The following is a 27746-nucleotide window of genomic DNA, read 5'->3' as shown; positions in this document are numbered from 1 at the left end:
CACGAGTTCATTTGACTCTGGGGAAATAGATAAAGGGCTTCATTGCCAAAATCCTGAAGTGTCCCTTTAGTAACATATACCATTTAGCAGTTGCTTTTATCCAAAGCAACTTACAACAGTGAGGGCCTTTTTGTATGGGTATGAAACCAAATATTCTGGCATTGCTAGTGCCATTCTCTACCAGCTGAACCACACATCTTCAGGACAGAGGACCAAGTAATGACACTGTATCAGGACAGGACAGAACACTACTGGTCTGGAATCATCACATCTGAGAGCTGATGCACACACTCCTCAACACCCACACACACAATCCTCAACACAGATACTCAGGGGGCACATGGTGGCTGGCTGCCTAGGGGAGAGAATGCTGTGCTGGCATAATGGGTCGTGACCTTCGAGTATCCTGTGTATGCACACACACGCTCTAAAGGAGAGGAAGAATAGAGGGAGGTTTGAAAGAGGAGAGGAGTGTGAGAGAGAAAGAGGTAGAGAGGGAGCAGAGGAAGCTGGCATCAGAGAGTCTGCCTGGCCTTCCCAGCTTACACAAGAGACTTGATAGATTCTTAACTAGGCTATAGCACATGATGTAAACCCTCATTACATAATGCCCAGTGAACATGTTTTTGGGAGGCAGAACAGTGACATGCAGATCTAGATGGGTCAGAGAGGGGGACAAACCATGTCCCTGTTACAGAGAGATTTAAGCCTAAACATGGACCCCTCTCATCCCCTCCCCCAAATAATCAAGTAACATGTGGAGAGCTGGAGCAGTGAGATTCCCATAGGAACTCATCTGGGTTTTGAGATAGAGACAGACAGAGACACAGACACACACAGAAAGACAGACAGAGAAAGGCTGACAGAGAGAAAGAAAGAGAGACAGAGATACAGAGAGACAGACACAGAGAGACAGAAAGACAGTCCTCCCTAACAGCCTGATCACAGTGAGAACAGGACATAATCTCTTCCACCTCTGTCTTGACAGCCCTTAAAAATAGATGTGCCTGTCACACCCTGATCTGTTTCACTGTCTTTGTGCGTGTCTCCACCCCCTCCAGGTGTCGCCCATCTTCCCATTATCCCCTGTGTATTTATACCTATGTTCTCTGTTGCCAGTTCATCTTGTCTTGTCAGGTCTTACCAGCGTTCATTCCCGCCTTCCTGTTTCTTTTGTTCTGTTTCCTAGTTTTTCCCGGTTCTGACCATTCTGCCTGCAGTCCTGTACCTGACTCTGACCTGATCACGAACCTTTGCCTGCCCCGTGTTTGCCTGCCCCACTATTCTTCTTCCTCCTCTGCTTCCCTCTCACCAAACACTTCTGTAATCCTTCTCACAGAGACAGGTTTTCATTAAAGTGTTGTGCAGCCAAGTATGTCCATCCCCGCTGGCCCCTAACCAATCAACCACGTTCAGCTGAAAGTCCAATTAAATTAGACCATGAAATACAAGCTCTCCAGAAATATATTTATATTTGTATATTTTCAAAATGTAACAAAACCTTTCTTACAATACAGAAGAAATACAACCAGTACACAACCTGACCATGACATCATAAAAGATGTCACTACAACTAGTTTTACCTGCTGGGATGCAGTCCTCCTGACCCCCGACCTCCCTGTTTGATGACTTATTCATGTGTGTGTTCACCACCTCCCTTCAACACCTCTATCTAATTCCATCCAAATGCAGGAGACAAAGGCTGTATATCATTACTCTGTCATGGTTTCCTCTTCTCGCCTGTCCTTAATGATCACTGAATTAGATGAAAGCAAATGGATAGACTCCCACCCTTTGGCTTTCACCTCTCATGGTTCTTACAGATCAGTGGTAATGAAGGGAAGGAGACGAGGAGAGGAAGCAAATGGAGCTTTCTTGTGAAGGGAGTAACTACCTATCCAACTCATCCACCAATATCACAGTGCGGTTAGAAGTGATTGTTAAAGTATCAGAGATGACAAGTAAACTCAACTTTCCATCTCCCATAAAATAAACTCATTGTCATTTTGTGGCAGTCATTGACATTGTCACTCTACCTCTGCATTTCCACCAGTCCCCTCTCTCACAGTACAGCAGTAGTAGCAAGTATTGTTAGCTCCCAGTCATGGGCTGAATTGTATACCAACCATCTAAACTACACTTCCATTTCACAACAACAATACATGAGGTGGAAGATTTAATGCAGCCAGATGAGAGGTACAGTGAGATCCGACCAGTACTCTGTGTCCTCAAAAGTCACTGGTCTCCACATCAGGTACAGATGTAGGGTCTTAACTTGAGCCAGTTTGCTACAACAAATAAAATAATCCTGCAGCAACAGGAAATGTGATTACATATGTGAATTTTAATAGATTTGTGTAGGGGATGATAGGTTTTTCATTGGGGCAAATCGAGTCTGGCATTGCTAAGTTGAATTTTAGAAGCCTTTTTAAAACTCAAAAACAGCACAAGTTTGCATTTTGTGCTGTGCATGAAAATAGTCAGCAACAAAAGAGTTATCAAATTAAGATCCTACATCTGTGTAGATAGAATTTGTGGGGCCATTGTGACCTTTGGCTGGCCCTGGGCCATGCAGGCTACCTACTCCCTCTGGCTCATATTTCGCCAACCGTCGTACAAAAATGAACATGACCCTGACAACCAGCTCGTCCAATAGGCAATCATCCAATTTTATCTTCATTCCAGTCTATCGCTCAATTTGAAGTCCTCCAGACTCACTGTTGTGATACTGAACGTTATGTGGTTCGACTACCCTTAATCACATTTTTGGAAAGCTTAACAGGACAAAAAACTAAAATATCATTGCTTTCAATTGGCAGGAGCTGATTGGTGGAGGCAGAACATAAAGGAAAGAGCAGCTTCCTAGATGTACAGTGCCTTGCAAAAGTATTCGGCCCCCAAGAACTTTGCGACCTTTTGCCACATTTCAGGCTTCAAACATAAAGATATATAAAACTGTATTTTTTTGTGAAGAACCAACAACAAGTGGGACAATATCATGAAGTGGAACGACATTTATTGGATATTTCAAACTTTTTTTAACAAATCAAAAACTGAAAAATTGGGCGTGCAAAATTATTCAGCCCCCTTAAAATTATTCTGCGAAAGCTGTATTCAGTTTTGCACATCGATAGACTGACATTTTTCCCATTCCTCCTTGCAAAACAGCTCGAGCTCAGTGAGGTTGGATGGAGAGCATTTGTGAACAGCAGTTTTCAGTTCTTTCCACAGATTCTCGATTGGATTCAGGTCTGGACTTTGACTTGGCCATTCTAACACCTGGATATGTTTATTTTTGAAACATTCCATTGTAGATTTTGCTTTATGTTTTGGATCATTGTCTTGTTGGAAGACAAATCTCCGTCCCAGTCTCAGGTCTTTTGCAGACTCCATCAGGTTTTCTTCCAGAATGGTCCTGTATTTGGCTCCATCCATCTTCCCATCAATTTTAACCATCTTCCCTGCCCCTGCTGAAGAAAAGCAGACCCAAACCATGATGCTGCCACCACCATGTTTGACAGTGGAGATGGTGTGTTCAGGGTGATGAGCTGTGTTGCTTTTACGCCAAACATAACGTTTTGCATTGTTGCCAAAAAGTTCAATTTTGGTTTCATCTGACCAGAGCACCTTCTTCCACATGTTTGGTGTGTCTCCCAGGTGGCTTGTGGCAAACTTTAAACAACACTTTTTTATGGATATCTTTAAGAAATGGCTTTCTTCTTGCCACTCTTCCATAAAGGCCAGATTTGTGCAATATGCAACTGATTGTTGTCCTATGGACAGAGTCTCCCACCTCACCCAACCCACCTCTGCAGAGTAGATCTCTGCAGTTCATCCAGAGTGATCATGGGCCTCTTCTGCATCTCTGATCAGTCTTCTCCTTGTATGAGCTGAAAGTTTAGAGGGACGGCCAGGTCTTGGTAGATTTGCAGTGGTCTGATACTCCTTCCATTTCAATAATATCGCTTGCACAGTGCTCCTTGGGATGTTTAAAGCTTGGGAAATCTTTTTGTATCCAAATCCAGCTTTAAACTTCTTACCAAACAGTATCTCGGACCTGCCTGGTGTGTTCCTTGTTCTTCATGATGCTCCCTGCGCTTTTAACGGACCTCTGAGACTATCACAGTGCAGGTGCATTTATACGGAGACTTGATTACACACAGGTGGATTGTATTTATCATCATTAGTCATTTAGGTCAACATTGGATCATTCAGAGATCCTCACTGAACTTCTGGAGAGAGTTTGCTGCACTGAAAGTAAAGGGGCTGAATAATTTTGCACGCCCAATTTTTCAGTTTTTTATTTGTTAAAAAAGTTTGAAATATCCAATAAATGTCATTCCACTTCATGATTGTGTCCCACTTGTTGTTGATTCTTCACAAAAAATACAGTTTTATATCTTTATGTTTGAAGTCTGAAATGTGGCAAAAGGTTGCAAAGTTCAAGGGGGCCGAATACTTTCGCAAGGCACTGTATGTTTCAAGGTTTCAGCATGGCCCGCTTCAAATTGCATGGGATTTGTTTTCTCTGTATTGGCGTTCCAAATGCTTCTTACAGACCAGTGGTAATGAAGGTGAGGAGACGAGGTTTGGCAACTGCTCGGCATCTGACCGTAAGGCACGACAGAGGGTAGTGCCTACAGACCAGTACATCACTGGGGCCAGGCTTCCTGCAATCCAGGACCTGTATACTAGGCAGTGTCATAGACTGTTTTCTCTGCTACCACACGGCAAGCGGTACCGGAGCACCAAGTCTAGGACCAAAAGGCTCCCCAAGCCATAAGACTGCTGAACAACTAATCAAATGGCCACCGGACTATTACATTGACCCCCCTCCATTTGATTTGAACACTGCTGCTCGCTGTTTATCATCTATGCATAGTCACTTCACCCCTACCTACATGTACAAATGACCTCAACTAGCCTGTACCCCTGCACACTAACTCGGTACTAGTACCCCCTGTATATAGCCTCGTTATTATGTTATTGTGTTACTTTTCAGAATTTTTTACTTTCGTTTTTTTTGTAAATATTTTCTTAACTCTTCTTGAACTGCACTGTTGGTTAAGGGCTTGTAAGTAAGCACTTGTAAAGTCTACACTGTTTTAAGGGCTTGTAAGTAAGCACTACACGGTAAGGTCTACACATGTTGTATTCGTCGCATGTGACAAATAAAGTTTGATTTAAAATGGCACCCTATTCCCTATATAGTGCATTACTTTTGACCAATCCAGGGGTTAACAGAAAAGAGACAGACATGCTAGTCTTTAATCCTGGGGTTAAAAGATAAGAGACAGACATGCTAGTCTTTAATCCTGGGGTTAAAAGAAAAGAGACAGACATGCTAGTCTTTAATCCAGGGGTTAAAAGAAGAGAGACAGACATGCTAGTCTTTAATCCTGGGGTTAAAAGAAAAGAGACAGACATGCTAGTCTTTAATCCAGGGGTTAAAAGAAAAGAGACAGACATGCTAGTCTTTAATCCTGGGGTTAAAAGAAAAGAGACAGACATACTAGTCTTTAATCTTGGGGTTAAAAGAAGAGAGACAGACATACAAGTCTTTAATCTTGGGGTTAAAAGAAGAGAGACAGACATGCTAGTCTTTAATCCTGGGGTTAAAAGAAAAGAGACAGACATGCTAGTCTTTAATCCAGGGGTTAAAAGAGAAGAGACAGACATGCTAGTCTTTAATCCAGGGGTTAAAAGAAAAGAGACAGACATGCTAGTCTTTAATCCAGGGGTTAAAAGAAAAGAGACAGACATGCTAGTCTTTAATCCAGGGGTTAAAAGAAGAGAGACAGACATGCCAGTCTTTAATCCTGGGGTAAAAAGAGAAGAGACAGACATGCTAGTCTTTAATCCAGGGGTTAAAAGAAAAGAGACAGACATGCTAGTCTTTAATCCTGGGGTTAAAAGAAAAGAGACAGACATGCTAGTCTTTAATCCTGGGGTTAAAAGAAAAGAGACAGACATGCTAGTCTTTAATCCTGGGGTTAAAAGAAAAGAGACAGACATGCTAGTCTTTAATCCAGGGGTTAAAAGAAGAGAGACAGACATGCTAGTCTTTAATCCAGGGGTTAAAAGAAAAGAGACAGACATGCTAGTCTTTAATCCTGGGGTAAAAAGAAAAGAGACAGACATGCTAGTCTTTAATCCTGGGGTTAAAAGAAAAGAGACAGACATGCTAGTCTTTAATCCTGGGGTTAAAAGAAAAGAGACAGACATGCTAGTCTTTAATCCAGGGGTAAAAAGAAAAGAGACAGACATGCTAGTCTTTAATCCTGGGGTAAAAAGAGAAGAGACAGACATGCTAGTCTTTAATCCTGGGGTTAAAAGAAAAGAGACAGACATGCTAGTCTTTAATCCTGGGGTTAAAAGAAAAGAGACAGACATGCTAGTCTTTAATCCAGGGGTTAAAAGAAAAGAGACAGACATGCTAGTCTTTAATCCTGGGGTAAAAAGAAAAGAGACAGACATGCTAGTCTTTAATCCTGGGGTTAAAAGAAAAGAGACAGACATGCTAGTCTTTAATCCTGGGGTTAAAAGAAAAGAGACAGACATGCTAGTCTTTAATCCTGGGGTTAAAAGAAAAGAGACAGACATGCTAGTCTTTAATCCTGGGGTTAAAAGAAGAGAGACAGACATGCTAGTCTTTAATCCAGGGGTTAAAAGATAAGAGACAGACATGCTAGTCTTTAATCCTGGGGTTAAAAGATAAGAGACAGACATGCTAGTCTTTAGTCCTGGGGTTAAAAGAAAAGAGACAGACATGCTAGTCTTTAATCCAGGGGTAAAAAGAAAAGTACCACATCGGCTGGTCCGGGCTGGGTGTTGTCTGCCCAAGCCATTGTGGTGGAGCAGACGCAGCCTGACATCACTACGTCAGTGGTTTCCCAACTTTCTTTGTGCCATGTGACATTTTGTTAATGGGCAATTCAACGGTAACAGAATGATGCTCAGATCTTTCACTTTAAAATGTATGCCAAACAAAAACCAAGGATTGTGAAATTAAACAAACCATACAACTATGCACAAGGATGAATTTAAACAGTGAAGAATCTCAACATCATTCTGTTCTGTGGAATTGCCTTCATGTCTTCTTAGTATAACAGTTCCACCCTGTTTGTTACATAAAGAGTTGTAATCTGATGAGGTAACAACCAAAATATGACCTTTTGCGCATGACATCTTGACCTTGTTATGAAAAAGTAACCTGGTCTCAGAGCATTCTGTATAATTCTATATGTAAATTCGAGACACTTCATTTAGTATGATATCTTACGTTTCGTATGGAATGTTTAAGTTGTGGATGTCTATCACCCATTTCTTATATTATGTTACGAATTACTATTTGTATTATACTGTATATTATGAATTTGGGAAAAAACATATGTTACGAATTTGCAAAATGTACTTTATGATACTTTATTTTACGAATTCAAGCTAAGTGGCTATGTGGCTAACATGAGCTAGCTGGCTAAAGTTTGCTAGCCTAGGGTTTAGAATTTAGGGTTAAGGATAAGTTTAGGAGTTAGGTTAAAGGGTTAAGGTTAGGGGAAGGGTTAGCTAACATGCTAAGTAGTGGCAAAGTAGCTAAAAAGTAGTAAATAGTTGAAAAGTTTCTAATTAGCTAAAATGCTAAAAAAGGGTTGGGCGGTATCCAGATTTTTATATCCTCAAACCATCCTTCTCTCACACCAGGATTTATGGTATTGCCAGCTTAGTACAGAACGCAAAAAAGCCCATCATGCGTCTATTATCAGAACGCGAACAAAATTAGCACAAGTAAGAGCTCTTTTCCTTTTTTATTTTTATTTTTTACCCCTTTTTCTCCCCTATTTCATGGTATCCAATTGTTTAGTAGCTACTATCTTGTCTCATCGCTACAACTCCCGTACAGGCTCGGGAGAGACGAAGGTTGAGAGTCATGCGTCCTCCGATACACAACCCAACCAGCCGCACTGCTTCTTAACACAGCGTACATCCAACCCGGAAGTCAGCTGCACCAATGTGCAGGAGAAAACACCGTGTACCTGGCAACCTTGGTTAGTGCGCACTGCGCCCGCCCCGCCACAGGGGTCGCTGGTGCAAGGACATCCCTACCGACCAAGCCCTCTCTAACCCGGACAACACTAGGCCAATTGTGCGTCGCCCCACGGACCTCCCGGTCGCGGCCAGTTACGACAGAGCCTGGGCGTGAACCCAGAGCCTTTGATGGCACAGCTGGCGCTGCAGTACAGCGCCCTTAACCACTGCGCCACCCGGGAGGCCCAAGAGCTCATTTCCATGGAGGCTGCTTGCTAAGTATGCTAACGAGCTGAAACGAAAATAAACGAATTGCAAAGACAGTCAATCCAGCTCATAAAGTTATAAATACAGTATATAGGTAGAAGCTATCAAATGTCCTTTGTGGTGAGTTTGGACATTTACAAGTGAATGTGAATGACAAACATTGTGCAAATGAAGAAAGTTTTGTTGCATGCTTGTCTGAATGAAGAACAGTGCTGTGTACCCACTGTGTCTGTGTGGAGTCTGGGAGTTGCTAGGGCAAATGGCCTGCCTGCTTTGCTCCAAGAAGATATGGGAGGAGCAGATGGGCCTAGAATTGAGAGGAGGTAAAAAAATGCACAGAAATCAAGCTGCACAGTCAACGAACTCATCCAAAGGGCTTTGACTTCTCAATCAAGACAGAAAGCTAACACAATATGATGCCCTGTGACCTTATCAATTTAGCCACTTACTAAGACAACTAGCAAGTTAATCTTAGGGGTCGCCCTAACGCAGAATTGGTTGTTTTTCACACAGGAACAGAAGACAAAACACATGCGAAATATCTTGCTACGTTTTATAAAAGCAGATCTAAAATGCCTTTTCTTGGAATTTCAGCTCGGCATCTAACTAATTTTGTGCTTCAGTTGAACTTCTCCATTGGGATGAGAACTCCCAAACTGGCATTCTATCAGCAGACAGCACTCTGACTGATGTGTAGCTACTGTTCTCCAGCATTCTATCAGCAGACAGCACTCTGACTGATGTGTAGCTACTGTTCTCCAGCATTCTATCAGCAGACAGCACTTTGACTGATGTGTAGCTACTGTTCTCCAGCATTCTATCAGCAGACAGCACTCTGACTGATGTGTAGCTACTGTTCTCCAGCATTCTATCAGCAGACAGCACTCTGACTGATGTGTAGCTACTGTTCTCCAGCATTCTATCAGCAGACAGCACTCTGACTGATGTGTAGCTACTGTTCTCCATCATTCTATCAGCAGACAGCGCTCTGACTGATGTGTAGCTACTGTTCTCCAGCATTCTATCAGCAGACAGCACTCTGACTGATGTGTAGCTACTGTTCTCCAGCATTCTATCAGCAGACAGCACTCTGACTGATGTGTAGCCACTGTTCTACTGTCCTTTAGTGGTGTAGCCAGCTTACTTTTCTCCTGTAAAATACAAGATTAACTTTAAGAAAAACATGAAGAAATGTAGCTGGTTACATTCTTTCTATGATAAACATTCAAAAAAAGACCTTGCTTTTTCATTGTAAGCTCATTTACTTGTGTGGCTGCCAGTCAAATAGTGTTGCATTTCTCTTGTCATCTGATGACAATGAAGCTGTTTTCTGCCGAATGTGTTGCACTAATGTATTTTCTGTGAAGGAAAACTAAAGCTGCACGAACCTGATCACTCTGTTGAAGCAAAAAAACACGGTTGACTTTCAAAATAAAACACAACCCCTGTCAATCCACAGCTGGACTCCCCTGCTCCAGCGTTCTCCCGTTGTGCTCTATATAAACACGTGACTGGCTCAACTGTTCTGGAGAACCATGGTGAGCTTCATAATGTTAAATAATGTGACAGGTGAAATGAAGAACACAATCTGCTTTAGCTCCTAATGTATTGCAAAGTTTACTGCACATATTGACTTAACTGGACTGGAAAAATACATATTTTCTTGGTTGTATCACAGACCAGTTGGATGTAACCTGGTTCTCAACCAGAAAACATCCAGTACAAACTGACCAGGACTCGCCAATGGGTTTGGACCCATCATTTTGAAACCAGAGACCAGTGCCTCTCAACTTATAAAGTCTGCCTGTGCCAAGTTAGAATAACAATGTCCAACCTGGCTGTAACCTGCCAACCTGAGGAGTAGAGGTGTGAAACGTGTGTGTTTTACTCTGGGAATAAAACTGAGTATCAGGTGCTAGTTTACCTTCTCAAGGCTCAACTCAACTCCCTGGCTGTACCATGAAGATGCACTATTAGGCAGAGAGATTGAGGCAGGCATGGAGAGACCTCCAAAGCTAGGGGAGTAGAGAGCTGTCCCATTCCAGTGCACTGATAACAAACACTGCTTCCCACACAGTCTAGACTCTCCTCTCTCATCGTTCCGTTGACTCACTCTCCCACATTAATCTCCTTGTACTTCCTCAACTCTGTCAGAAACAATATGGCCTCCTCTCCGATGAGGGCTGTCGATGTGGGCGTCCAGCTTATTCACAATGCAGAGACATCTTGTTCTACCCAGACATGAATTACTGGAAAGATGTGGACGGATGATGACATCATTGTGAATTAGTGATTATGTTTGTGAGCAGGAGGTCATGCAGAGAGAATATAATTTACCTAACTCCGGCTCTGTGTGTTGTGGGGATTGGGGAACACATTTTCCCCCCAATTTGTTTTAGCCAGTAAGGATGCACCACAGGTAGCTCGGGTGCCAGTCTAAGAAATTTTGCACACTACCCAGTGTGTGTGTATGGATAGTGTTAGTACACTACCCAGTGTGTGTGTATGGATAGTGTTTGCACACTACCCAGTGTGTGTGTATGGATAGTGTTAGTACACTAACCAGGGTGTGTGTATGGATAGTGTTAGTACACTACCCAGTGTGTGTGTATGGATAGTGTTTGCACACTACCCAGTGTGTGTGTATGGATAGTGTTTGCACACTACCCAGTGTGTGTGTATGGATAGTGTTAGTACACTAACCAGTGTGTGTGTATGGATAGTGTTAGTACACTACCCAGTGTGTGTGTATGGATAGTGTTTGCACACTACCCAGTGTGTGTGTATGGATAGTGTTAGTACACTAACCAGTGTGTGTGTATGGATAGTGTTTGCACACTACCCAGTGTGTGTGTATGGATAGTGTTTGCACACTACCCAGTGTGTGTGTATGGATAGTGTTAGTACACTACCCAGTGTGTATGGATAGTGTTTGCACACTACCCAGTGAGTGTGGATAGTGTTTGCACACTAACCAGTGTGTGTGTATGGTTAGTGTTAGTACACCATCCAGTGTGTGTGTATGGATAGTGTTAGTACACTACCCAGTGTGTGTGTATGGATAGTGTTAGTACACTACCCAGTGTGTGTGTATGGATAGTGTTAGTATACTAACCAGTGTGTGTGTATGGATAGTGTTAGTACACCATCCAGTGTGTGTGTATGGTTAGTGTTAGTACACCATCCAGTGTGTGTGTATGGATAGTGTTAGTATACTAACCAGTGTGTGTGGATAGTGTTTGCACACTAACCAGTGTGTGTGTATGGTTAGTGTTAGTACACTACCAAGTGTGTGTGTATGGATAGTGTTAGTACACTACCCAGTGTGTGTGTATGGATAGTGTTAGTACACTACCCAGTGTGTGTGTATGGATACTAGAACTTTCATTACGCACACCTGTCTCCTATTCCCACTGATTAGTACTTGTATAAGTTTGCCCTTTGGTTTCCATTGGGCTGTCCATTATTGTCCCCATGTCTGCTGATGGTGTGAGTACCTGCATTGGTGCAGCTTTTATGCTGAGTGCTTTATATATTGTGTATTACGGGCATCGTCCCGTGGCGTTCAACAAGGTTTACCCTCGCTCTTTTGGTTGGGTACAGCCCAGTGTTTTTGTATATGTGTTTGTTTTGGTTGTATTAAAAACCCCTATTGTGTATTCCTCCGTCTGTCTCCAAAATCCTTTATACCAGCGTGACACAAAGTAGTCAAAGACAAAGCATTTTCAAAATGCCCAAACCCCTAATGGGGTAAAATAAATCAACTAAATGTAATGTAACTAAAAGACACTGGTGTAACTGGGTTGAAGTTAGGGTCTCCTGCATGCCACAACACTGAGAAAAAACCTAAGCCTTAGCTTGGGGAACTATTGCAAGTCTTCAGTTCTTAGGCAAGGCATCACTGGGGTGTCGTTCACCAAACCACCTCTGTTACATAAGGAAGTGCACTATCACTTTCTTTAATTTTAGCACTGCTAAACATTTAAATATACATTTACTGAATGTTTTCCACTGGCAGAGCAACACAAATGAAAGATGACATGAGAGAACAGGGAGACAACTGGATGCGACATACACACACCCCTCGTCTGTGTGACAGGTCTATCTTGGTGGGGCCAGAGAGCAAAAGTAAAATGAATAGATGAGGCGGTTCACTCCCTGTACCCTGTCCAAAACAATAGGGCAGCAGTACGGTCCAGGGAGTCCCAAATGACACCCTATTCCCTCCTATTCTCCCTATGGGCCCTTGTCAAAAGTAGAACACTACAGTATATAGGGAAAAGGGTCCCATTTGGGACTCAGACCATCTGAGCAACAGAGATGTCATTTAAAAGGTGGATCTTAACACACTGTTTTCATTTACCCGAGCTGCCTCTCCTGTGCTCTGTTTACATGTGGGGGGAAATATACATCAGGTAACCTGAGATGATTAACATCAGGTAACCTGAGATGATTAACATCAGGTAACCTGAGATGATTAACATCAGGTAACCTGAGATGATTAACATCAGGTAACCTGAGATGATTAACATCAGGTAACCTGAGATGATTAACATCAGGTAACCTGAGATGATTAACATCAGGTAACCTGAGATGATTAACATCAGGTAACCTGAGATGATTAACATCAGGTAACCTGAGATGATTAACATCAGGAAACCTGAGATGATTAACATCAGGTAACCTGAGATGATTAACATCAGGTAACCTAAGATAATAACATCAGGTAACCTGAGATGATTAACATCAGGTAACCTGAGATGATTAACATCAGGTAACCTGAGATGATTAACATCAGGTAACCTGAGATGATTAACATCAGGTAACCTGAGATGATTAACATCAGGTAACCTGAGATGATTAACATCAGGTAACCTGAGATGATTAACATCAGGTAACCTGAGATGATTAACATCAGGTAACCTGAGATGATGATTAACATCAGGTAACCTAAGATAATAACATCAGGTAACCTAAGATAATAACATCAGGTAACCTGAGATGATTAACATCAGGTAACCTAAGATAATAACATCAGGTAACCTAAGATAATAACATCAGGTAACCTAAGATAATAACATCAGGTAACCTGAGATGATTAACATCAGGTAACCTGAGATGATTAACATCAGGTAACCTGAGATGATTAACATCAGGTAACCTGAGATGATTAACATCAGGTAACCTGAGATGATTAACATCAGGTAACCTGAGATGATTAACATCAGGTAACCTGAGATGATTAACATCAGGAAACCTGAGATGATTAACATCAGGTAACCTGAGATGATTAACATCAGGTAACCTGAGATGATTAACATCAGGTAACCTGAGATGATTAACATCAGGTAACCTGAGATGATTAACATCAGGTAACCTGAGATGATTAACATCAGGTAACCTGAGATGATTAACATCAGGTAACCTGAGATGATTAACATCAGGTAACCTGAGATGATTAACATCAGGTAACCTACGATGGATATCACCAAGTAACTTGAGATGGCAAACATCAGGTAACCTGAGATGGATATCACCAAGTAACTTGAGATGGCAAACATCAGGTAACCTACGATGGATATCACCAAGTAACTTGAGATGGCAAACATCAGGTAACCTACGATGGATATCACCAAGTAACTTGAGATGGCAAACATCAGGTAACCTTAGATGGCAAACATCAGGTAACCTGAGATGGCAAACATCAGGTAACCTGAGATGATAAACATCAGGTAACCTAAGATTATTAACATCAGGTAACCTGAGATAATAACATCAGGTAACCTAAGATGGCTAACATCAGGTAAGGGGGATACATTTTTAGAACAGAAAGTAACAATACCTAGGTTTCCCATTGAGGAAGAAATGTGTTATCTATTATTCAAAATACTTATCATTTGTTTTGTTTGTGGATAAAAAGCTAACAAGAGATGGGGAGTGGAGCTTATTGATATAACAGAAAGGTCTATGAGACAATACCGGTATAGAATGAGACAATACCGGTATAGAATGAGACGATACAGGTATCAGATGAGACAATACCGGTATAGAATGAGACGATACCGGTATAGAATGAGACGATACAGGTATAGAATGAGACGATACAGGTATCAGATGAGACAATACAGGTATAGAATGAGACGATACTGGTATAGAATGAGACGATACAGGTATAGAATGAGACGATACTGGTATAGAATGAGACGATACTGGTATAGAATGAGACGATACTGGTATAGAATGAGACGATACAGGTATAGAATGAGACGATACTGGTATAGAATGAGACGATACTGGTATAGAATGAGACAATACAGGTATAGAATGAGACGATACTGGTATAGAATGAGACGATACTGGTATAGAATGAGACGATACAGGTATAGAATGAGACGATACTGGTATAGAATGAGACGATACTGGTATAGAATGAGACGATACTGGTATAGAATGAGACGATACTGGTATAGAATGAGACGATACTGGTATAGAATGAGACGATTACAGGTATAGAATGAGCTCATCAGGTTTTGAAAGAAATGTTGAGCTTCAGAAGCAGCCCTTCATTGTGCCCACAGAGGGCTGAAACTGACTGAAACATATCCAGCTAATCAGTTTGCTTGCCAGAGAAGAATAGACCTGAATCCAACACATATTCTATGTCCCAAATGGTACACTCTCCCATAGGGATCTGTTGAAAGTAGTGCAGTCTATAGGGAATAGGGTGCCATTTGGGATGCACTTGCATACATAGTGAGCGGTGGTGTGAGTAAGTGCCAGTAGCTGTACAGAGGGGATACCACCACGACACCACCCCATAGCTGTTCCTCTGGCTAAAAATAGCATCCGGCTCAATGAGATTTACAAAACATGCGGTCATCCAATGTAGGATTCCACTCATCAAACTTCACTGTAGGGGGAGGGAATAGAGATGCCCCTGTCAGGCAGAGAGAGAGAGAGAAAGAGAAGGGAGAGAGAGAGAGAGAGAGAGAGAGAGAGAGAAGGGAGAGAGAGAGAGAGAAGGAAGGGAGAGAGAAGGGAGAGAGAGAGAGAGAGAGAGAGAGAAGGGAGAGAGAGAGAAGGGAGAGAGGGAGAGAGAGAGAGAGAGAGAGAGAGAGAGAAAGGAAGGAGAGAGGAGTGCAGTGTGAGTGAGCTGACTATTTAGCTGTATGGTCTAGATATAACTGTCCGGCAGTCGCTGCATTGAATGCTCTGTGCATGTCTGTGGTGGGCCGGGGCAGGACTAGTAAAATGGAGTAATGCTGCGCTAATCCTGCTCTGAATGAGAGCCTCGCTGCAGCAATTCTTTTATGTGCTGGCGATCCCACAGGGGGATAAATACACTGCTGAGCCAGCTCCCCGCCCCAAACACCAACGCAAACGCTGCAGATTACCCCTCTCTCTTTTATGTTGGTTAAGGGCATTCCTGGCTTTGGAGGGAGAGGGGGGGAAAGGTAGAGAGGAAGGGGGAGGGCGCACCCCTGTCGAATGAGTCAATGGTATCAGGGGTCAGATACATAAAAGATGTGTGTGTGTGTACTGTATCCCAAAGTACTCTCCCAGCCTTTATATAGCCTTGTGTCCTTGTCGCCTGTCGTCTGTTGTGTGTTAATAAAAGGAAGAACGGTTGCGATGCACCATTACTTGAAAGCTCCAATTCTGCCTGTCCACTGCCAGGATGCTAGCTGGCAAGGAGGATGTTAGTGGAGAGTAGAGATGAGGAGGAGAGGGGAGAGAGTAGATATTTGGAGCAGGGAAGAGGAGAGCAGGAAGGAGGAGAGGGAGTAGAGATGAGGAGGAGGGAGGAGGAAAGGAGGAAGGAGGAGGAGAGGGGGAGGGAGTAGAGATGAAGAGGAGAGAGGGAGGGATTAGAGATGAGGAGGAGAGAGGGAGGGAGTAGAGATGAAGAGGAGAGCATTACAGAATAAAAGGTGCTTCCCCATCTCCTTTCTTTTTTTTCCTGCCATGTCCTCCCTCTCTCTCTCCACCCCACGTCCTCCCTCCCTCCCTCTCTCCACCCCACGTCCTCTCTCCCTCACTCTCTCCACCCCACGTACCCCACGTCTCTCCCTCACTCTCTCCACCCCACGTCCTCCCTCACTCTCTCCACCCCACGTCCTCCCTCACTCTCTCCACCCCACATCCTCCCTCTCTCTCTCTCCACCCCACATCCTCTCCCTCTCTCCCACCCCACGTGGGAAAACAAGAGAATGCAGGTACTGAGGATGGATGTCATTGGCCTGCCAGGCAGCATATGTGGATAAGATGGCAGCAGCCTTGCGAGATGCCACCCTCGCACAGACAAGCACACACACACACACAAAACAAGAGAGACAGAGATGGACAGAGAGACAGAGAGAGCCTTGCGAGATGCCAGAGAGAGAGAGAGAGAGAGAGAGAGAGAGAGAGAGAGAGAGAGAGAGAGAGAGAGAGAGAAGCAGCAGAGAGCTCTGCAGCCTTGAGCTGGCACGGTTGAGGAGCAGACAGGGGCGGGTAACTTAGCAACAGTGACACAGGCTACACCAGGACGTGTGAAATATGCCTAATATGGAGATTTGGTTGGTAAAGAGACAAGAAGAGAGCCCAAAATAAACTATTCTCTACGCACTGATTCAGACAATGACCAAGCTCAGTGTATCATGCAGGTACTGGATGTGGTTCGGTGACACGCACTCATGTGATTAGTAATCTTGCCAGAGATCTGAAGACTTGCATTAGCTTCCCAATATAATGACCAGGCCTTAGCTCCGTGGTCTAACAGTCTTGTGGTGCACAGGAGACCTGGGTTGAAAACCCAGAGGGACATGCAGACACATAATACACTATGAAAGTGACACATCATTTTCTATGGAGTAACCTATTAGTCTTCAGAGACAAAACATTATAAAAGCCATCTGGCAGAAGTAAATTCATCCACAAACACAAATATTAGTTTATATGGATCTTTAAATGACTGCGTTTTAACAAATTGCATGATATAATCGTCAAGCCTAATCAAAAGATTAGGTTACTGACTCTGGTAGAATGACTTTCACAGGATATCACCTGCTATACTAAAGAGGCAGCACTAAAGAGGCAGCAAAAGTACCAATTGCGATCAGCGTGAAACTGACACAGGCAGTACAGCAGTGGAAGACAATATGATCGCCTCCTTAATTCTATTCCCCAAACCCACGACGCCCCAGAGAGTCACTGTGGAATCAGAACCCTGGTACACCACAAAGAACCGGCAGCCATTTTAGTGGAAGTGTGAGAAGAGAGCCCGTAACTTGAGTGTAGTGCAGGTGCAGCCGTGCTTGGCTTCAGCCTCCATCTGAAATGATCACACCAACATCTGGCCCATTTTCAGCCTGGCAGCCTTTCCTCAGTCAAATAAAAGCCTAAATGTACACGGAGACAGTAGAAACGTGCACGGTGCACCCGTCCATTATCGAGAATATTTCCTCATTTGGAAAATATCACAGGCATTATAGCTGAGATTGAAAAGGACAGCCTTAACAAACTAATGAAAACTACTTCCTCAAATGACTCAGCATACGCTAAAGGGAAGCTCAAAGCTTCAGCGACAGCATCAGTTACCCCTGTTTGAATTTGATTACTGCATAATTCAGTGGGCATAGCTCTGAGCCCTACCGCCACTCAGTGCTCTATCAGCATGCATCCATCATTAGCCTTATCCACAGATCGGTTGGGCCTTTGTGAGTCATCCTCTGTGTCCCAAATGGCACCATATTCCCGAAGTAGTGCACTGTATAGGACAGTGTTCCATTTGGGATTCACGCATCATCACAGCCTGCCTAATCTGTCACAGGAGCCTTAAGTCACCCTGCCGAGGCTTCGAGGTGACACGTTTGAGTGAATAGGTTTTTTAGAGATGTGTTAATGGTGGTTAAACAACGGGGGGATTGTACGCTACTTAGAACGGCCGAATACAAACTATGATGAATGAGTGGTCAAACGTTAGGACACCCCCACTCATTCAAGGGTTTTTCTTTATTTTCTACTATTTTCTACATTGTTTATCCTTTTAAGCATGGAAAAAATACAATTTCAGACAGATGTTTCAAATCCTTAACCCCGACTTGGACCACACACCCTCTCCACCAAATAGCAGACATGGGAAGCAAAATGGTGGTTGCTTTGCAACGCTTGCAGTTAGCCACCGATTCCTTCCAAACCACCCATTGTTGAGTTTGCAATTTCCGACTTGTTGAGTAATGTTTATGTCCAATGGCCGATGAGCAAGAATACCTTTTATTTATAATTTCTCTTCATATGACAAGGATTGAAAAGGATTTGCTAGTAGATTGTTGACGTGATTCATGATGACTGCTTGTCTAGCTTGTTTGCTAAGATTTTGAAAGTAACATCATTCCAAACAAAGCTGCGGTAGATATAACGTCCAATCAAAGCTGCGGTAGATATAACGTCCAATCAAAGCTGCGGTAGATATAACGTTATTTGACATTTTATCAGTGGCCAATGACCTTGAGCCTTCTTGGATGGGCACTTCTAATGTAAATCTATGGCAGCACCCAAGGGGACTTGAACTGCTTGGCTCTCTCTTTAACAATTTTGCGGTTACGTAGTGTCCCCATGAGTGACAGAACACTGAGCCAATCACGGCGCCACGAGACAAGATTACCAACGCCTATTCCGCTGGCTGTCCCTCCACCACAGAAAGCACTGTGCTAGGCTGAAACACCTGCATTTGGAGCTGCCTTACTCAAGAGAGAGCATGTTTGTACTAGTTTCTTCTTTTACATTGCTTGCAAACTGATATGTGACATGAATTAATGCGAAAATAACATGCAAAACAGGCACAACAAAATAATAATTTGTAGCTCAACAGGTGGGGCTCAAAACCCCCACCTGCCCTGAATGACGGGTCACCACTGGTCCTAATACTCCTGAAGTGGCTTCCTTTTCTGGTGTCCTTGCCTTCCCCACAGCCGAGAGGGGAGGGGTCTCTTTAGGGTTTCACCATAGTGCTGGCACCTGACAGGTCAAGTCATTAGTGTTTGTGAAGGAAAGATGAAAATGAAGACAGGAAGCTAGTGTATTTTATTGGGACATGGCCAGCCAGATGCTGGAATGGGAGCTAGCCACCGGTCTCTTAACTTCATACTAGATGGGGACTGTGTGTGTGTACATATATTTGTTATCTTTCATATACTTAAGTTGCACTTCATTGAGCTTGTCTGGTGCAACAGAACCAATGGAATAGTCCCAAAAGTGCAACCCTTCCCATCTGGCACCCAAAGCAGGTTAAAGGAAGTACCTGCTACTACACGTGTTGATATGCACTTCAAAGGATCTTATAACGGTTTGTTTTTTATCACCATGATGTTTTTATAACTGCATTTTGTATTTATATTGATGTGTGTATTTTCTGTAATTCAGGTCTTATCTGAAAAAGAGACCATGATCTCAGTATGACTCTATGATAAAATGAAGGTTAAATACACATAAATACACTTGGACCTGAGTGAATAGTTGTTGAAGTTGTGTCTGACCTATAATCATATCAGGTAAACGCAATGATGAATACATGTCTAGAGGTGGGTTACGCCAGGCAATGCCAATGGTCTGAGCAGTTTTAACTGTGCCCTCTAGTGACGACAGCCATCTGTTACATGGATATCCAGAAAGGTGTTCTAGCAGTTTCCACAGAACTCCTGTCTACAGAGGATGGATATCCCATTTGGTGGATGGATATCCCATTTGGCGGATGGATACACCATTTGGCGGAGGGATACCCCATTTGGCGGAGGGATACACCATTTGGCGGAGGGATATCCCATTTGGCGGATGGATATCCCATTTGGCGGATGGATATCTCATTTGGAGGATGGATATCCCATTTGGAGGATTTGGAGGATGGATATCCCATTTGGCGGATGGATATCCCATTTGGAGCATTTGGAGGATGGATATCCCATTTGGCGGAGGGATACCCCATTTGGCGGAGGGATACCCCATTTGGCGGAGGGATACCCCATTTGGGGGAGGGATATCCCATTTGGCGGATGGATATCCCATTTGGAGGATGGATATCTCATTTGGAGGATGGATATCCCATTTGGAGGATTTGGAGGATGGATATCCCATTTGGCGGATGGATATTCCATTTGGAGCATTTGGAGGATGGATATCCCATTTGGCGGATGGATATCCCATTTGGAGGATGGATATCCCATTTGGCGGATGGATATCCCATTTGGCGGATGGATATCCCATTTGGCGGATGGATATCCCATTTGGCGGATGGATATCCCATTTGGATGATGGATATCCCATTTGCAGGATGGATATCCCATTTGGAGGATGGATATCCCATTTGGCGGATTATCCCATTTGGAGGATGGATATCCCATTTGGAGCGATGGATATCCCATTTGGCGGATGGATATCCCATTTGGCGGATGGATATCCCATTTGGAGCCCATTTGGCGGATGGATATCCATTTGGCGGATGGATATCCCATTTGGCGGATGGATATCCCATTTGGCGGATGGATATCCCATTTGGAGGATGGATATCCCATTTGGCGGATGGATATCCCATTTGGCGGATGGATATCCCATTTGGATGATGGATATCCCATTTGCAGGATGGATATCCCATTTGGCGGATGGATATCCCATTTGGCGGATGGATATCCCATTTGGAGGATGGATATCCCATTTGGCGGATGGATATCCCATTTGGCGGATGGATATCCCATTTGGGATATCCCATTTGATGGATATCCCATTTGGATATCCAGGCGAAAAAATAACACAGCAAGGAAACAGAAGCAGAACAAACACAGTAATAAAAACCCTAAATACATTTTCTGTTCTCACGATAATTATCTCAGTCATCCTCCCTCCCACCCTTTGTCCAACAGCGATCCTAGAGTTGTAATAGGTCATTATGTTTTGTCCCTGTTGGGATCTGTTACCACAACACTAGTTCATCAGGTTCACAGACTACAGTACATGGTCTATTACAGATTATAAACTGGGTGGTTCGAGCCCTGAATGCTGATTGGCTGATAGCCGTGGTATATCAGACCATATACCAAGGGTATTAAAAAAACATTTATTTACTGCTCTAATTACATTGGTAACCAGTTTTTAATAGCAATAAGGTACTTTGGGGGTTTGTGGTATATGGCCAATATATCAGGGCTAAGGGCTGAATCCAGGCACTCTGTGTTGCGTCGTGCTTAAGAACAGCCCTTAGTCGTGTTACTTTGGCCATATGCAACACACCCCGTACCTTATTGCTTAAACATATCATCCCTCAAATTAGTTCACCAAAGTGTGTCTTTATAGCTGACCAGGCAATATAGTTCACTGACTAGAGGTTATATAGTTGATTGACCCCATACAGACAAGACAATAAAGACGTAATTTTGATTTTATTTGGGGACGTGGCAACATAACTTTCAGGAAGGTGTTAATGTCATACAAATACATACCAGAGAGACCAGGGATGTCCTGGTACAGAGAGACCAGCGGTGTCCTGGTACAGAGAGACCAGGGGTGTCCTGGTACAGAGAGACCAGGGGTGTCCTGGTACAGAGAGACCAGGGGTGTCCTGGTACAGAGAGACCAGGGGTGTCCAGATGCAGAGAGACCAGGGATGTCCTGGTACAGAGAGACCAGGGGTGTCCTGGTACAGAGAGACCAGGGGTAGGTCCCAAATAACACCCTATTCTCTATATGGTACACTACATGTATTTTAGGGCTCTGGTCAAAAGTAGGACACTATTTTGGGAATAGGGTGCCATTTGGGATGCAAAAAAGGTAATTTGACAATGAACTCAAGTCATCGAGGGGTGACCGCAAAACGACATGGAACAGAATCATATCAGCGGTATCGTCTGTATAAATCAACACTGAAAAGTGAGGAAAAACAAAACAATGGAGCAAGCAAAAATGTGCCACATAGAAAACAAAAAACAGAAAGTGATTTTCAATATAATACAACACAATGAACAATGACAAGGAAGAGGAGCCATGTTGTTCCCCTGGTTTTGGTGCCTTGTGAAGAGAGAGAGAGGGAGAGAAAGAAAGAGAGGAAATATGGAGAGATGATTCGGAGAGATAACCTCCTCTCTCCAAGTGGCAGGAATCAGCTTCCAGAATTCCCACGGCAGCGTAACCACAGCAACGCTGGGAGGGGCCAAGCAGGACTCTTCTCTAAGGCTTGATATGGCACGACCACTCCAAAACACTGGCTATTGCTCGCCCTTACACTTCTACAGGACCCCTACCTACTCTCTCACTGTCCCCACCCCTCCCAATCACTACTGTTACTGGGGGGGGCCATTAGCCCCAAACATCCATCCACCCACCAAACCCCCATCCTCACCTCCGTTAGCGCCCCCCCAAAACCCCAGTCCCACCTCTAACCTCCCCATTAAGCCTCAAACTTCCACCCACCCCCAAACTCTCAGCCCCACCCCTCTCAATCCCTATCCCCCATTAGCCCCACCCCCCAAACCCCCCACTCTAGAAGGCACTGGTGTTATTTTCTTGTGACCACATTCTAAACGTCTGGTTTGGATGAGTGAACGACAGTGACGAGGCCATGACGACAGACACACACAGAGTGGGCAGCCCACAGAGACACCGAGGTAATGGGGTATTGATAATGGCAGACTGGCTTGTTCCACAGAGGGTCTTGTCTGTGTGAAAGAACAGCTCTTTAGGAAAGAACAAAACTGCTATGAGTGAGTCAGTCCGTTAGCTATGTACACAGGAAGTGAACTGACGGCCTACACTACACCTGAAACACTGCATCTGGCAGGTTTTCACTACATCTAGTTGATTTCTGACTGGCTGACAATGCTGAGTTACTACTGTACAAAAGTCTATGAACAGCCTCCCCACTGGGGACTCTACTGTCCACTAGGTGTCATCGTCATGTTTACACACTATCGGGCAAGTGATCAGCTGAACATTCATCCTACCTGTACATGTTAACCACACAGCAACAATTCATGTCAAGCATCTAGTTTATACAATTGACCTTGTCTACAAATTTGAGTGGAACGATTCAAATCGATTGATTACAATTACTTTCCTTTGTTTGCCGATTAACCGTCAAAGCTAGGAAGCTCGAGCCTTGTCAAAGCTTCAAAAGAACGTCACATATATTGGACCGCTTAAATCTGTTCTTCTCCCTTCTCGTATATTTTTTAACTAGAGGTTCTACTCACAAAGGACACACCAAACAAACAAAACAAATGAACAGTCTTTAAAAAAAAAAATTGAATGAAAGTAATTTTTCTTCAAAAGTCTCAGTGTAAAATGTTCCCTGTCGTTGGGGAGGCGGGTGAAATGGGGGCAATGTGAAATGCAAGGAGCGGTGTCCGTTAGCAAAATTAAAAATGGCCGCCAGATGTCAATGCCTTCTCCAAGGCCCAGTTGACGACATCATGACGCCGGCTAAGGCCGAACACTGACCTCAACTTCCCTTCAGTCCTGGCCGGTGCCACTCCCCCTTTCAAAATACATGGATCTTTAAACAGGTACAAATAAATAGAAATTAAAAACTATTTCAGTTTTTTTGAGGAGCCTCTTTCAGGAATGCTTGCTTTGGAGACGTGTGTGTGACAATGGTGGCCCGTCTGAGGACAGTGGGGCAGGGTCAACTCAGTAGAGAGAGAGAGAGAAGGTTGAGGCAGAGCTACTGGCTGCTCTTGAAGTTCATTCACTTCCAGACGGTTTCTCCTCCTTAGCCTGGACAAACCCCCCATCAGTCCTGTCTGTCTCTCTCCATCGGTGTCTCTCTCTCTGTCAGTCTGTCGGCTGCTACTTGAACAGGAAGTTGATGAAGACCTGAAGGAGGATGAGGAGGATGATGATGGCGTAGTCGCGCTGCTGCAGGAATCCGCCCTCCGCTGCCGCCTGGCCCACTGTCGTTCGGGAGCGCAGCACACCGATGCTCCTGGAGATGTAGGCACACACACGCAGACAGTCAGTGAGGGCTCAGTCACAGGAATTATATGCACAACCACAAACTCATCATGCATAAGTTGGGAACAATTGAATCCTCACTCACTCAAAGACCACACGCACACACACTCATGATTGAACGACCCTCACTTGTAAATGTTCTCCTGTGTCTTCTTTATAGAATCAATGGCACTTTGAAGTTCACTAAGGTCTGGGCCCTTTTTCCTTAACCGGCTACTGTGCTTGCTTTTGTGTCCTGAAATGCACAAACAGCAACAATCAGCTGGAACAAAGAGTCAATACAAATGTTATAGTAAATGTCCAGTGAAAATGTCACTTTTAAAAGTACATTATATGTTAACTTATACCAAAATAATGTTTTTGACTCTGCCTATAGTCGTATTGGAGGGAGAAAAACACTTTGAAAACCTCCAACTTGCATCTCAAACAGACATGCTATTGCTTGCCATTTCCTCAGAGTATGATGTCATACTCCTGAGGAGGATGAGCTGACCAATCAGCGGTCTTCTCTCTCTATTGACTATTCTTTATGACTGGTATACGCCCACACCATTGTGCTGTTGGGGTGTATGAGTGTGCATATGTGGGGGGTGTAAGAGTGTATATGTAGGGGGGCTGTATGAGTGTGTATGTGTGTGTGTGTGTGTATGAGTGTGTATATGTGGGGGTGTATGAGTGTGTATGTGTGTGGGGGGGTGTATGAGTCTATGTGTGTGGGGGTGTATGAGTCTGTATGTGTATGTGGGGGTGTATGAGTGTGTATATGTGGGGGGGGGTGTATGAGTGTGTATGTGTGTGGGGGGGTGTATGAGTCTATGTGTGTGGGGGGGTGTATGAGTCTGTATGTGTATGTGGGGGTGTATGAGTGTGTATATGTGGGGGGATGTATGAGTGTGTATGTGTGTGGGAGGGTGTATGAGTGTATATGTGGAGGGGGGTATGAGTGTGTGTGTGGGGGGGGTGTATGAGTGTGTATGAGTGTGTATGAGTGTGTATGTGTGAGGGGTGTATGAGTGTGTGGGGGGGGTGTATGTGGGGGGGTGTATGAGTGTGGGTGGGGGTGTATGAGTGTGTATGTGTGTGGGTGGGGGTGTATGAGTGTGTGTGTGGGTGGGGGTGTATGAGTGTGTGTGTGGATGGGGGTGTATGAGTGTGTGTGTGGGTGGGGGTGTATGAGTGTGTGTGTGGGTGGGGGTGTATGAGTGTGTGTGTGGGTGGGGGTGTATGAGGGGTGGGTCGTTGTGTTGCAGCATTGGGATTGTATGTATATTAATGTGAGTGGTATTGTAATATTGTTGGTATGTGTGTGTGAGACGTACGCTCGCTGCCGGAGGAGTCCTGGCGGTCAGGTTCTGGGGAGGAGCAGCCACTCTCAGGTTTCTTGGGCTTGTCACTGTGCTTGTGCTTTCTTTTGGTCCCTGTTACCTACACACACCAATGACACATACATCAACACAGAGCCACACACACCAGCCACCAAATCAACACACACCACAGAGAAGACGACAAAACCAAAGATACCTACACAAAAACACTCACGCACCGCACACACACGCTTGTACACCTACGAACAAACACACAGAAACTACGTAAATAGCTGCAATTAGGAACAAAACACAGAAACAAACGCACACACACACACGCACGCACACACACGCACGCACAATAACACTTACATCACATGCTAATCAGTAGCACAGCAATATGAGGCATGCGAGCGTGCCAATCGGCCACATCCAGTGAAACTCCAAAAACAACCAACACAGTCAGTTGCAACTAAAATTAAACTAACCAACCAAATGAACTAACCAACCAAGCACCTATTAAAGCACTCGGAGAAATCAACAACCAGCCTTCTTAAAAACGAAAAGAGAATGATCCAGAAATCATCTAAAACATGACAACAACCAACATGGCGGTAGGTGGTGGGGAAACAGTCAAAACAATGGCTGTACGAGACAACAGGCTGGGCGGCGTGGCCCACATGGAACAGAAGCAGCGACAGGCGATGGTTGTGAATGGAGCTGGAGAAGACTTTTAGAGCAAGCTGCAGTGGTGGCTGGTGACAAACTGAAGTGGAGGAGGTGGTGAAAAAAATCAAGAAGTAGAAAAACAACTCAGGGAGCGCTGTTCGGTTGGCCAACCTACCTGGCACTTGCAATTGCCATCCCTCCTGGGGCCCTGGTTACTGAGACTAATTACACTGGCAGAACGTACCATAGGGGTGCGATGCCGCACTTTAGTCTGGATCCAGCCGTCTTTCTCAAACTGAATCATATCATTCAGCGGATCCCACGGTCGGGTGCTGTGGACACACACACACACACACACACACACACACACACACACACACACACACACACACACACACACACACACACACACACACACACACACACAGAACATTACATAAGCAGATATTACAGTCTGTTGGTAATGTTATACCAACATGTTGATTGTAACACCAGGTCCATCCATTAGGTGTCACAATCCTCCTGTTGATCAGGTCTGGGGTCAGTTCAGATGCAGAGACTTGACATACAGTACATACAAGGTTTTGTTGCTACTTCTTGGTCGTCATAGTAATGGAAGCATTGGCAAACTAATACAGTCTAACATCTCTATAAACATTAAAAATAACCTCAAGTTATTCCTGGCTCTGCCTGTCAATAGAGAATTTAGTTACATAACATCTCCACTAGATGGCTCCTCTCCTTTAATATATCAAGCTCCCAGACAGACATCGAAGGTCAGTCTCACATTTCACCCACTCATGGCTAACATACAAATATGAGGGAGATAAGCTGATCCTAGAACTGTAACTTCCACTCAACTTCAACTAACGGGTCACGTACCAAATGGCACCCCATTCCCTATATAGTGCACTACTTTAGACCAGAGCCCTATGGGGAATAGAGTGTGTGAATTGGAGATAAGAAACTCACTCGGCATATCTGTAATGCCACTCTCCGGTGACGGGGTCCTGTTCAAAGAGCCCGGGCGCCCAGTCCTCACACTTGGCCTTGCGCTCGCGGGTTGACTTCCTCTGAGCCTCCTCCAGGATAAACTTCTCATTGGTGGCCTCTGTCTGGTCCTTGTTGTTGATGGCCCTCGTTACATGCTGCCATAACCTGGGAGGACGGAGAGAGAGACAGAGAGAGAGAGGCGGGGAGATATATATATTTAGAGAGAGAGATAGAAATATATATAGAGAGATATAGAGATATGGATATATATATATATATATATATAGAGAGAGATATATATACAGTGGGGCAAAAAACTATTTAGTCAGCCACCACTTGTGCAAGTTCTCCCACTTAAAAAGACGAGAGAGGTACACTTCAAGGAGGAATGAGATGAGGGGAGGGAGGAGGAATAAAGAGCCAACGAGGGGAAGGAATGAGATGAGGGGAGGGAGGAGGAATAAAGATCCAATGAGGGGAAGGAATGAGATGAGGGGAGGGAGGAGGAATAAA

General features: G+C 44.1%; 1 protein-coding gene across 1 annotated transcript in view; it reads right to left on the bottom strand.

Moving 5' to 3' along the window:
- Nucleotides 1-22794: 22794 nt before the first annotated feature.
- The window catches only part of LOC135515611 (oxysterol-binding protein-related protein 8-like), a gene marked incomplete at its 5' end in the record, with an annotated part of 33968 nt that continues 29016 nt past the window's right edge, over nucleotides 22795-27746 (bottom strand). Inside the window, 6 exons of the mRNA XM_064939233.1 lie at nucleotides 22795-24238; nucleotides 24397-24502; nucleotides 25587-25692; nucleotides 25793-25831; nucleotides 26416-26572; nucleotides 27213-27398. Of these exons, the coding sequence (XP_064795305.1) occupies nucleotides 24103-24238; nucleotides 24397-24502; nucleotides 25587-25692; nucleotides 25793-25831; nucleotides 26416-26572; nucleotides 27213-27398 (730 nt within the window). The remainder of the gene's footprint in view (nucleotides 24239-24396; nucleotides 24503-25586; nucleotides 25693-25792; nucleotides 25832-26415; nucleotides 26573-27212; nucleotides 27399-27746) is intronic.

The sequence above is a fragment of the Oncorhynchus masou genome, chromosome 27 (genome assembly GCF_036934945.1).
Source record: "Oncorhynchus masou masou isolate Uvic2021 chromosome 27, UVic_Omas_1.1, whole genome shotgun sequence".
Taxonomy (NCBI): domain Eukaryota; kingdom Metazoa; phylum Chordata; class Actinopteri; order Salmoniformes; family Salmonidae; genus Oncorhynchus; species Oncorhynchus masou.
Note: the sequence above shows the minus strand (reverse complement) of the source record. Positions and strands in the feature narration are given on the sequence as shown.